This window comes from Clarias gariepinus, chromosome 14 (genome assembly GCF_024256425.1).
Source record: "Clarias gariepinus isolate MV-2021 ecotype Netherlands chromosome 14, CGAR_prim_01v2, whole genome shotgun sequence".
Taxonomy (NCBI): Eukaryota; Metazoa; Chordata; class Actinopteri; order Siluriformes; family Clariidae; genus Clarias; species Clarias gariepinus.
Window position 1 is genome coordinate 24,739,429 of NC_071113.1, and position 12,749 is coordinate 24,752,177.

Consider the following 12,749-nt stretch of genomic DNA (forward strand, 5'->3'; position numbering starts at 1 on the left):
AGTAATGACAACTTTTTCAAAGGTTTATGGTTTTAAAATTGTAATAAAATAAGAAAAAAATTAAATATTGACTCGGGATATTCGAATTGGCACCTTGGTATTGTGATAAAACCGTATCAGGTGGTGACTGGTGATTCCCATGTCTCTATGTGCATGGAGTTTGCATGTTCTCCATGTGCTTGGTGGGTTTTCTCCGGGTTCTCCGGTTTCCTCCCACAGTCCAAAGATATGGGATAGGCTCCAGGTCCGCGTGACCCTGAATACAGGATAAAGCGGTATAGAAGATGAGTGAGTGAGTTAGAATCATTATTAATCCAGTGATTTTATTACATTCACTAAGTCCTTGGTTTTAGTTTAAACCTAACTAACCATGCTGAAATGTACAGGTTGGTCCGAACAATTGCCAACTGGCAAAACACAGATAAAAACCATCATCAGACTCAGGTTGACCCATTGACCCTGACGGTTTAAAAAAAAAAAACACTGTGAAAGTGCCCTCTAGGGTGTCCCTATGATTGACAGAATATGTGGTACACTCTGGTGTGCTTTTACAATGTAGAAAATGTGATGAAAGGCTCTAATGGCTCCCCTTCCAATGGACAAAAACACGAATGAGTGCCATCTAGGGTGCCATTCCACTAAAAAATACACAATGTCTTATATGGTTCCCCCATGTTTTTTCCTGTGGAAAGGTGATGAAGTGTCCTAATAGGTGCCCTTTCAGCAGAGAAAATAAATGTAATGCTCTACAGGCTTCCCTACAGGCTTGCCTGTGCCACAAAAAGCGATGTAATGCCCTCTAGGCATGAGGAAACATGCCCTCTGTTGTGTTTCTGTGGTACAAAAAACATAATGACCCCCATGTGCGTTTTTTTTTTTATTTTATTGCCGTTGGCCTTCAAACAGTCTGTGTTTGCACCTGATGAAAATTGTTTGGAAATTAGGGCAGTCAGTGTAACACTGTAATACAAAGAAAGCTGGAAAATAATACACCAGCCTCCTTAAATTATCTGATGTGTTTTGGAAATTGGTGGCTAATCAGACCGAGCTGGAGCTGGAGAATTTATTCGGTTAATTTATTGTTTCTCTACTTCTGCTAAATTCTTTGTCTGGTCAGAGTGTGTAAAGTTTAGATATATGATAACAGTTGTTCCAAATAAAAAATCTTAAATGGCGGTAAAAATCCTTAACTATCAAGAGAATGCAGAAGGAACTCTGGTTTAAGCTTTTACTTTTTTGAAAGGCTGTGACAAAGGCTTAGGCATAAACAGACGGTTAGAATATCTAGTACAGATAGTTCCAGATTCTGGTTAATAACTGCGCTGTTGTTTGCTAAGGAAAACCTGTGTTTTAGCTCAGTCTTTTTTTATACCCGCTCAGTATAAATTTTCATTAAGAAAGAAATAAGATACACCGGATGAAGATTTTATTCTAATGATCTTATGATCATACAATAAGGTCATGATACAATAATGTGTATGATATTTCTTGATGTATTGTTTGTCCCTTTAGATTTGACATACAGTATGTTTGGCGTATGATGGCTAAGAATGTGCATGCAATTTTAAACTATGCTAAGTAAAATGGATGGATAATTGATCTACATACAGTACAGTATACGCTGTCTGGCAACAAAAAGGTTGCCATTTTAGAAAGGTCAAATTATTGGGCTGCTGCAAGCAAAGAAAACAGCTAAGGAGATTTGAAATGAGTGGGATAAGAACCCTTTAACACACCAAATCCTGGAAGGATAGTGCTGAATCATCAACTTTGTGGAAGAAATGTGGTTGAAGAAAACAATCCTGACTGGAGATTACTTAAACACTTGGTACAGTTGCATGGTAACTCTTTGGAAAATGCAAAAAAGGTGATGTGGTCTAATGAGTCCAGACTGACCCTATTCCAGAATGATGGGTGTGTCAGGGTAAGAAGGGAAGCACATAAAGTGATGTACAGTACCCATCATGCAAAGTGCTCACTGAACAAACCTCTGGAGGCAGTGTGAAGATCTGGGGTCAGGTCTAGGCTCAGCAACGTTCGGTGGCAATAATATGAAGTCAGCTGACGACCTCAATGTACTGAATGACCAGGTTATCAGATCTATGTTTTTTTCCCTCCATGATGGTACGGGTAGGGTCCAGGACTGTGAAAGAGTGGCTCTGGGAGCATGAGGAATCACTTTCACACATGAACTGGACACCACATTGTGTGCTATAATGAAAACTGAAGGTGACTGAATCAAACCTTAAAGTGTCCAAGAAGTGTATATGATACAGTATGTATATTATCTTAGCAGAAATAATAAAGTACACACCAAGGTTCTCTATAACTCTAAAGCTTAAACTTGGACAGGACGATATTAAAATAAACATTTGAAAATCCGGTATAAATTAATATGACATGGCGTTTTATTTATTTTTCTTTCAGTCTTGAGTGCAATACGGATGGGTTAGAATGTTCGTAATTCGTCTGCATGTGCCAGAAAAGTTTGTCATCCTTTTTAAAAGCTCACCTTATAGTTGGCTTAATTGGCTTTTTGTAATTTAAGTAATTTCTGCATTCTTCTGCAGTCCTGAGCATGAAACAACATTAGTAAAGCTTTTGTAAATATATAATTCTCACATTCACTCTTTCATAAAAAGAACCCTTAGGTTTTTTGTGTTTTTCCTCTGTGTTCTGTAGTCCTTTGTGTGTACTTGTCTTTGTGTTGGGCTGCAGCTTCGGATAATGTAGGTGTCAAGTGTGTGCATGTGCTCGTATATGTGTGTGTGTGTGTGTGTGTGTGTGTGTGTGTGTGTGTGTGTGTGTGCACTTGCACAATATGGCTTCTGAATAATATGCATTGCCATCACAGACATCTGTCTGTTTTACTACCCATGTGGTGCAGGGAGCAGGGTCGATGCACAGCAAATGCAGCACGGCAAATCCACATCTGACAACCATTCATCGCTGCGTGCCATGTGACAGGGTCTATTTCATCAAATAGCTTCTAGACATAATGCTAATAAAAATCAAAATGCGTGAAGCTTCACCACTGAGGTGTTTAGAGCTATAAATGGGAACTTTCTTTACAGTGGAATAGATGACCAATGCTTTTATAGGTTTTACTTGATCTGAATTAGAGACTTTTCAAATTTGGTCTATACACATGTACACACAGAGAGATGCAGACCTGTCGGCATCAGAATGCTCCTATCATTTTTAGAGATGGCAGAAGATGGACAAAGCTCTGGTTATATATATATATATATATATATATATATATATATATATATTTTACCAAACATTAATATGCAGCCTGGTGATGCCTGATTGGACCTGTAAAAACCAAATGAAGCTGACACTGGTAGGGCGGAATGGCAGACGATACACTGAAAACTGAATTTTTTGTAGTTTTTAATGCTTCTCATGATCTTCAGCAAAATTTTAAATTAAATAGTTTTATTCTTCCTTGGTCTAAATAACTTGTTGGCTCCCAAACATTCTTTAAAAAATTTAAACTCAATCAACACTACTACTGACACTAAATCACATGATCACAAACACAGCTATTTGATCGATTGTGACAAAAATAGGGCAAGCGAAATTATAGCATTTTGCAAAATTATCAAAAATTTATGCTGATGTACTGTAAACAAAACTATTTTAATTTAAATGTTTGCAATTGTGCTTTTTAACACCCTTCTTACCCAATGACTCAATGCACATAACATTTTAATATACAGTTTGTAGTATTTCTTGCTTCTTTTTATAAAACCTTCTTAAAACTAGAGTAACTGAATGGTGGCGTCATACCGCTGTCAAATTCTTAATACATTTTATATAAACGTATAAATAAAACAAAAAAAAAATCATGCAAAATTTCCACTGTGACCAAAGCTTGCTTGGTGTCCAAATTTTGATTCTTTGATTGCTCATGGTGGTAAGGTGTAGCAGGGTCCTTGGGTCCTACTGTGGGATTCTTTCCTTAGCTAAGGTTATGCTCCATGTGGAGTTTCATGCTCTAGCAAGGTCTGATTGTTTTTCCTCTGGGTTCTTAAATTATTCTTCTTATCCAAAAACTTAAAGGTAGACAGACTGGCTAAGCTAATGCCCCTAGGCCAAAATGGAGCAAGGGGCAAATCTATGACCAGCAAATAGAAGCGCATCATGTAAAATGCATTGCATGTCCAAGTTATATTACTGGCATATATAAAAAGAAAAAAAAAATGCATGAATAGTGTAAGCCCACACATCACATAAAACCAAGGTTCACTATGTTAACATTTCTGCTATTAAATGCACTTCAGTTCATTTTTTTATTGTATGTCATAGTTTATGCTACACTAGATGTGAAGAAATAAAGATGTGAGATTGAGATTATTAAGTAGATTTTCAATTTTCAATGCACACTAAGAAGCGCATATTAAAAAATGTAAAGCTCTATTGAATTCTGTTGAATTTTGAGATGAACTAATGATTTTATTTAAGGTTGATTTTTTATGATATAAGGACATTTTCTATTTAAATTTCAAAGTAACATATCTTCTCTTCCTGTGGGCCGATTGTGATGAAACAAAGCTTATATGGTACTTCAAGCTTGACCAAATACTCCTGTGAAAACCTCATTATAATTAATTTAGTAGTTTTTACGGGATGCGTGCACAAACAAAAAGACAGACAGATAAAAATTTCAAAAACCACTTTGATGTGTTCTATTACTCATCTTACATCCTCCCCAAATTATTTATTTGCAAATATCTTTAATATACAGACACGCCAACTTTACACTTTTATTATACAGTATGTAAAGATAATCTATGTTCTGCATGTACTGAATGCATGATGCTATTTTTTGGTTAAAAGCTTTTTTTTACTTAGCTGCATTACATTAGACCCCAGTGCAAACCTAAAGAACCTAATATTGGATGTACACCAAGCCTTGGCTGATTGACTGCATCTAAGAGCACAATTCATCCAAATTTAATTTTCCTGAACCTTTTCTTTAGCTTTTAAACCTGATTATCAACCACAGTCTATTACTGAGACGGAGAAGACAAATCAATAGTTGGCATAATGATGGGTCATTTACTGTAAAGTGCATTTGCCTGCTAATATTCATCACACAGCATTTTGTATTTCAGACCCTCTCTCAGACTACAAAATGTGCAGGGAGAGAACAAAACCAATATAGAAATGAGCCCAAAAATACAACTACTGCATGTGTAATATGCTCATGATCAAAGGATTCTTAGTGTTTTCTGATAGACATTCTACATGTTTAATTATGGTATTAAGCAGTGATGTTTGAATGTAAAAAATGGAAACAAAATGTGCACCTTTGATATGATTCTGTAGGGCACCAGACAAGGCAGCAATATTGCTTGTGGAAACATTAATTCACCAATAATATGCAGCAACACAATATTCTCTAACCGCTTTTGTACAGAAACTAATAAAAGACAAAACTACATGTTATCATTTAACTCACCGGGGGTTATTTTACTGTGCAATGTTCATTTGAATGTCATGTCATTGATGTGTTCCTATAAATCTTCATGTTCCTAATTCCATCTGGTACCTCGCAGGCATGGCAACTGAAGCAAGTATGGACTATGAAGCTATCGTTCACTCACTCACTCACTCACTCACTCACTCACTCACTTACTCACTCACTCACTCACTCACTCATTACTCATTCCTTATAAAACTGATTCTTTTCAGGGTTGAAGGAGGCTTGGAGCCAATCTAGAGAACTAGGGGTACCTGGAAGGATACACCCTGGACAGGGTGACAAGCACTCCCACATTAACACACCACAGGCAATTTTCAAACTCCAATTAGCCCAATGTGCATGTCTTTGCCAACCAAGACCAACCAAGCATGCAAACTACACACACAGGACCCAAAAGCTGGATTTAAACCCTCGATCCTGGAAGTGTGAGGCATCAGTGGTAACCACTACACCACCATGCCACATACTGTATGAAATATTTTTATGCTAAACAAAAAAAAATAATATATTGGTGTCTATATGGTGAATAAATTAATTAAACTCAATAACTCACCAAACTTTTTTTTCCTGCTGAGCTGTATATAAATTTTATATTATAGACTTAGGATACTGTATTTTAAGACAAAATGTTACACCGTGCATACATAGAAATGCTCTCATTTTTACTATTTAAAATAAATCTAACAACTATTGACATTTTTACAGTACCACTCACCAAGCATTGAAGTGATCTCCAATCACAGATATTTTGACTATACAGTATATATATATATATATATATATATATATATATATATGACTACCTTCCTTCTGTGAAATTACCAATTCACCAATATCCTCCCAGGTTTTAATATAACGTCTTTTTTTGTAATTTCTTTAGTCTGTTTATTTACTTGATGTAGGCCAATATCCTAACCCTTCTGAAATGCAACTTTTCGTTGGCCACAGACTGTAGAATAAAAAAGAAATTAACTTGCATTTGATTGTAAACTTTCTAATTTAGAGAACCAGTTTTGTGTGACATTTTTCTTATTGGAAATTTTCCAACTTTATTCAAATAAAAAAATCTACAGTTTTAATTAACTAAGGCCAATGTATTAGGACTTCATTCAGTGTTTAATATGTAAAATATTAGGGTGTTATGCAATGACACCATGCGGTACCTGCATGTATGTAGTACTTAAAATATGTTAACTTAAGGAGAGTGTGACCTGTAAAGTGTGGAGACGCTAAATGGAAATCAAACCCAGGCAATGGGATAAGACAACAGCCAAATAACTGCTTTAAACTAGCCATTTCATAGCCATGTATTATTGAAAATGTTAATTTTAAAGTCAACAATAAAACTAGACTTTTCAGACAAGCAAAATAAATGCATTAGTAAGTCAGTAAGTCACAGACTGTATCACAATCTGTTTGCACTACTTTTACTTTACCTGCAGGCAGAATAATAACAAAAAAAATGACAATGGTAGAAAACTAAATAACTTCTTTGTGTTAACCAAAGGTGTACTGCAGAAATAAATCTCGACGATGGAGAACACTGCACCTGCCGGAAATGTGAAAGGGCAAATGAAGACATTGACCGCTGATGGATTTATCCATGGATTTAAAAAAAATCTTCTCTGGGGATCTAGTGTTTGGAAACAAAGGAATAGTGCAGTTAAAGAAGCTTTTTTTTCTTGTTAAACTATTCCTTTATATTACGATGTTCAGTATGTAATTGGGACGAATTGGACAAAGACTGTGGTGAAGGGAAAAGGCATGCGGCATGGCAGGTGGGATCCCTCTTCATCACTTTCCTAGTGGACCAGTCTATATAAGAGATTCTAGACTGTGTACAAGGAGTTTGGATGTTTCCTCATGCGTTGTGGGTTTTTCTAGATTTTCTTCGGTTGCCCCACAGTTCAGTCATGCACTGTAGACTGAATTGTGTTTCCATATTGCCCATAGTGTATGACTGAGTGTGTAAGTGACTATGTTTATGTGTCCTGGCATGGGTTTACACCCCATCCACAGTGTACCCTACAATGTGCCTTAAGTTCCCTGGGAAAGGCATCAGGAACCCGTTATCATCAAAAGTGTTGTAAAAAATGTCAGGTAACACACATCAGGTAATTTGAGCATGCCGATTAGCCTAAACTGCATGTCTTTGGACAGTGGGAAGAAACCTGAGTACCAGGAGGAAACCCACCAAGATAAAACATGCAACCGGAAGTCGATTCCCGGACCCTGGAGGTGCAAGGTGACACTTCGAACCACTATGTCCACCATGCATTGAATAACATAATATCTTTATAATTTAATTTGAACAGTTTTTGCTTTTGGGCAAGTTGCTCCCACAGGACAAATAACTTGATGACAAATACATATGGAATATGTATTGGTGGAATATGCGGAACAAAAATCATTTCACTGTCCTGTAAGGTACAGGAGACAAATATTTCAATCTCACATTATATTCTTACAAGATAAACATTTTATTCGCACGAGATAACAACGTGTTCCTTCAAGATATTAACTTGCACGCAAAAGATAAGAACTTGTTCCCACAAGATAAACAGCTTGCTCCTACGAGACAATATGTACAGTACGCACATCTTAATAACTTGTAAGAAGTCTAACTTTTAGGGACTTTAAGTGTCCGTTAGATCACTGCTTTCTGACTGGAACTAAGCGAAGCGTGTGATGGAAATGCGCTTCGGTGCGGCGCTATAGGACAAGGCGGGACTAACCATGATATCTCACTTACACACACACACACACACACACACAGGCTTTTTGTTCTGCAAGACACTCTGGTTTGTGTGTAAGTGTGTGTGTGCGCGCGCGCGTGTGCGAGCGCGCGTTGGTGACATCCAGCGGCGCGTGTTACAGCAGTGTGTACAGCGGCACTGATTGGCGGCGCGCAGGCGCTCTGAGGCTCAGCGGTGAGCGCTGGAGGAGCGCGCGCGGTCCCTCCAGATCGGATGTTCCTGAAGTTCGGCGCATCAGCTGTTGCTCTGTATGTGATGGTGCCGTGATATCAGTGCGATCTGGCCCTGGTCAGCCCGATCCGGTCCGGGTCAGATCAGCTTCCGATTGGCGGCATGGCACGCGGAGCTCAGCTCGCGCTCTCGGCTCTCCGCGTCGCCCTGATGCTCGCGGTCTGCTCCGGTGACGGTCTGTCTAACCAAGGTAAGACCCCAATTCATACACACTGCTAAGTGCATTCATTACAAGTGGTTTGCATGAGACACACAGCTGACTCTATGTCTCTCAGCGCACAGAGCTCACTTTACATCTACTAAATCCCCTGGGGCAGATTAACTGAAAAGGCATTTAAATGTATGAGTGTTCACACCTTTTCTGTTAATGCATGACTGTGAGCTTTACTGCAACACATTAAAGAAGTTCTATCCACAATGCATGTGTGCATTCAACACTGTCAGCATTTAATAACTGATTTTATTGCAACTACTGCAGATCAGTTATCAGATTACAACTGCAAGTGTGTTAGGTGAACAATAATAGGTTTTAGGAATCTTGATTGACACAAATAAACATGCAAAACAAGTAAATTATTACAATATTTCAAGGCCGATTATTAACACTGAGTTTGTTTAAATTTTTTTTTTTTACATTACAGGTTTATCATTATTAGATTCGTTAAGTACATTTAAACATGTTGGATCAGACTTTGACTTTTGCAGTTTTTCCACTATTTCTTTACATTCAGACCCACATGCTATTTTATTATATTACTTAAGTAAAGTTTTATATTCACAATATTATTCATTATACTGTTTATACAAAGTTTTGGCATTATCTGATAACTTAAGATCATGTAAACGTTTGGTTTGTTATTGTAAAAAAAATGATTTTTGTAGTTATCAGACTGGTTTTGATTTACTGCCATCTAAACATATTTGCACCAATTAAGTCAACATTTCATTATTTGCCAATCTGTGCATTCTGCTTCCATTAAGGCTACTGCTGTAATTTGGTTCAAAACTTTATAACAGGTTTGATTTTTTAAACATGATGTCTTCACTTCTAACAAGAAATTAAAGATCCAACATGGCACTAACTACGAGGCATGGTGTAGTTATGAAGATGAAGTTTCCTGCCTTCATTACATAGTTATCTGCTCTGGAGCTGTGGAATATTATCGACTAAGGCAGAATGTTGATTGCTGAGTGTGTCTGTGTGTATTTGTAGTGTTTTTGCCTGCATTGATTCCTTTCTGTGCTGTAGCTGATTGGTTAAGACCTTCAAATGAAAGCAAACACAGTGATTAGATGTCTCCTACTCCTCTTTTATGATGGATGTTTATATCTGGATTTAATATTTGCACTTTGTTGTTGTCTCAAAGTTCACGTTGCAGTTTGATCCCGCATGGAGGAAAATTAATTGCTTAAATCGAACACGTTATGAAGGTATGCCGAATGCATTATCAGTGTTGACATTTCTGTGGTGGAATTAAAATCCATTGCGACCTACCTAATCTCGCCACGGTAATTATGGGAGGCTACGGGGTGGACGACAGTAATGAGTATGATTACAGACAGCAGTGACAGCCGTGATAGATTCGTCAACTCGCCTGCTGACGCGGATGCTCGATCAGCAAGAACTGCACTCTATTAGCCGGAGACATAAAGAATGTGAAGTGAAATGTTGACACCCTTATGACTGTCTTTATGTGGGAACAATTTGTACATTTCAACCCTGAGGTGACCTGGTTGGATTTCATTCAGTTTATACGAATTGACCATCTTCAACCCTAATGTTATGTTTTTCATTCAATTGGATTTGTTGAGTAAAAGAGCCTATTTAATTAAATTAGCCTATTCAATCTCTCATCTATAAGCGGTATCATTCATTCATTCCTTACCATTTATTTATGTGCTATACCTGGAGCCTTCCCAATCCGAACATCATTTTACAAACTCGGATGCTAGGTGGTGCCAGTCCATTGCAGGGCACATAAGCGCGAAGGGCCCTAAGGGGAATTTGGAAGCGGCAATTAGATTATTCCGCATGTCTTTAGACTGTGAGAAGAAACCGAAGCACCCGGAGGCACAAGGAGAACATGAAAACTCCATGCACACACACAAACACCTGAGGTGAGAATTGAACCGTCGACCCTGGAGGTGCAAAGCCACAGTGCTAATCACTATGCCCTGATGCCACTGAGAACAGGAGTATGAAAATAAATAAGATGCTTACAGTTACAGTTGCCTTTAGGTAAAGATTTATGTGTAGGATTTTCATCAGTGGAATTTTCATGAATATTCCTTTTGGGTCAACTGTCCTAAAGTCAGCCACCTCTTGCTCATTCTGCAATTCCTGCTAACATTTGTTCAGTTTGTCAGTGGAAAAATGCCTTTCAAACAGAAATCGAAAAAAGAATGAACATCCTGCATCATTATGATTTTAAAGGCTAATTCGAACAGGAAATTAAAGGCTTTTTGGATTTTTCTTTCCTGAGAGATGAGGTGTTTTTCTGGCACTTTATAAAATGCGAAAATTTATGATTATGAATAGAATCAGATGCAGATCCACATCCCAGAATGAAATAAATTATGCAAGTCATTCATTAAGATTAGCATCAATCGATTTATCTCTAGCTCTATTTTAATTTAAGTGTATGGATTGTTGGGGGAAAAAATGGTCTTTCAAGTATTGTAGATCACTTAATTACTGCAGAACTGGCCTAAAAAGAAAACGTCTGCTCTTTATCATACGCATACTGTATTTGTGAAACTCTTCCATGTGTAACATTCAAAAATACCTTCCCTGTCTTATCTCTTCATCTCTATCCATAACTCACGTTACTTGTATTTTAGTCATTTTTACCCATCACTTTCCACGCTGCCGATCTGGCTTTCATTTGGGTTGAGAGCTTCACATAGAACCTTTAAGGATTCATGCAGAGGCACAAAAAAATATCATAAAACATACTTTTTTATTCCAATTAAGACATGGTAATTGGAATATTAATTGGATTGTTCTAGGATTATTAGGCTGAATGTGAACAAAGCATATGATGGCAAGTGGACAAGCTGATTGTGTTTAGGAAGCAGAAGGAGAAAAGATGTGGGAGAATGCAGGGGAATGATTTAGTGTGGTAAATTCAGGCATGTTGTGATGATGTGTGGAAGCAGAAACAACTGGCCCGAGGAGAAGACTCATGTTCCTGCTCCCCCCCTGTGTATGTGAACTCGCTTTGGGACTCCTTTGTTGTCTCTCTGTCTGTTATTCTTTTTTTTTTCTTTCCTTGGTCTTTATCCGTCAACTCTTGTTGTTCTCGTTCTCACATACCCGCTATAATCAGTCATTAGTTTATCTGGGGTGCATTTGCAACTAAACCCATGTGTCTTGCGTCATGCTGAAAACTCACCTTGTGTGGGAAGGAAACTCATGTGGGAAAGAAAACAATAGCACTTGGTGGGAAGCTGGGCATAGGAAAAGCGGGAAGTGGTGACCTTACTCAGGTTGTTAAGGGCTAATAAGGGGGTAATGAATTGATTTTGCCCTGGAGGTTGCTCATAAGAGCAGGTGCCTGTCTGTGTTTCAGGAGGTTAAATTGGAACAGGATGAGTTAGAGTTGTGAAGGCAGGGCTGAGTCCAACATAAACGCAGAGGGAGGTGATAAATTAGCCACATGTATGAACACCAAAGAGTTACAACCCGCTGTCTGGAATTTGAGTTGCATGTGGGACAATGACCCATAAACCTGTAAGGTCATATGGTGCATGAAGTACTGGATACTTTATAGAGACTTATTCACTAACTGTATAGCAAGGGATATATTGCATTATATAGTCGTAGAGGCATGATTCAGGAAACGGTATCCAATGAAATATCCATGGATAAACTTAGAGGATATTTACGCTAAGAAGTGCAGATAGACCAACTAAGTAGTGCGGATAGACCAGCATTTTGCATTTAATCGTTTTTATTTAACATACTACTTCGAGTTGCTGTCTATGGAGTTTTTTGTGTTCTCAGTTCTTTTAGGTTGTATCGTTTTTCCCACCTTCCAAAACCATGCTAGTTGCTGAATTGGATGTGTGAATGACCAGCTATAGGAATCAGTGTGTGCTCTGTCTCCTGCAGTGCATTAGTGCTCAGTCCAGAGCGTATTCCAGTCTCAAGCGTAGGCTCTGAATCTACAGCACTGCTGTCCAAGATAAAGTGGTTACTTAAGGTGAAATAATGCTAAAAACATACATTTAAATAGCAAAGGCGCGCTATGTACGATTTTCCCTCT

The 12,749-nt window shown here is 37.9% G+C and overlaps 1 protein-coding gene across 1 annotated transcript in view; it reads left to right on the forward strand.

Annotated features, from left to right (window-relative positions):
• The first annotated feature begins 8,402 nt into the window (after window positions 1-8,402).
• LOC128541091 (disintegrin and metalloproteinase domain-containing protein 12) overlaps window positions 8,403-12,749 on the forward strand; it is a 108,924-nt gene continuing 104,577 nt past the window's right edge. Inside the window, exon 1 of the mRNA XM_053511256.1 lies at window positions 8,403-8,671. Coding sequence (XP_053367231.1) covers window positions 8,584-8,671 — 88 coding nt within the window. The 5' untranslated portion in view covers window positions 8,403-8,583. The remainder of the gene's footprint in view (window positions 8,672-12,749) is intronic.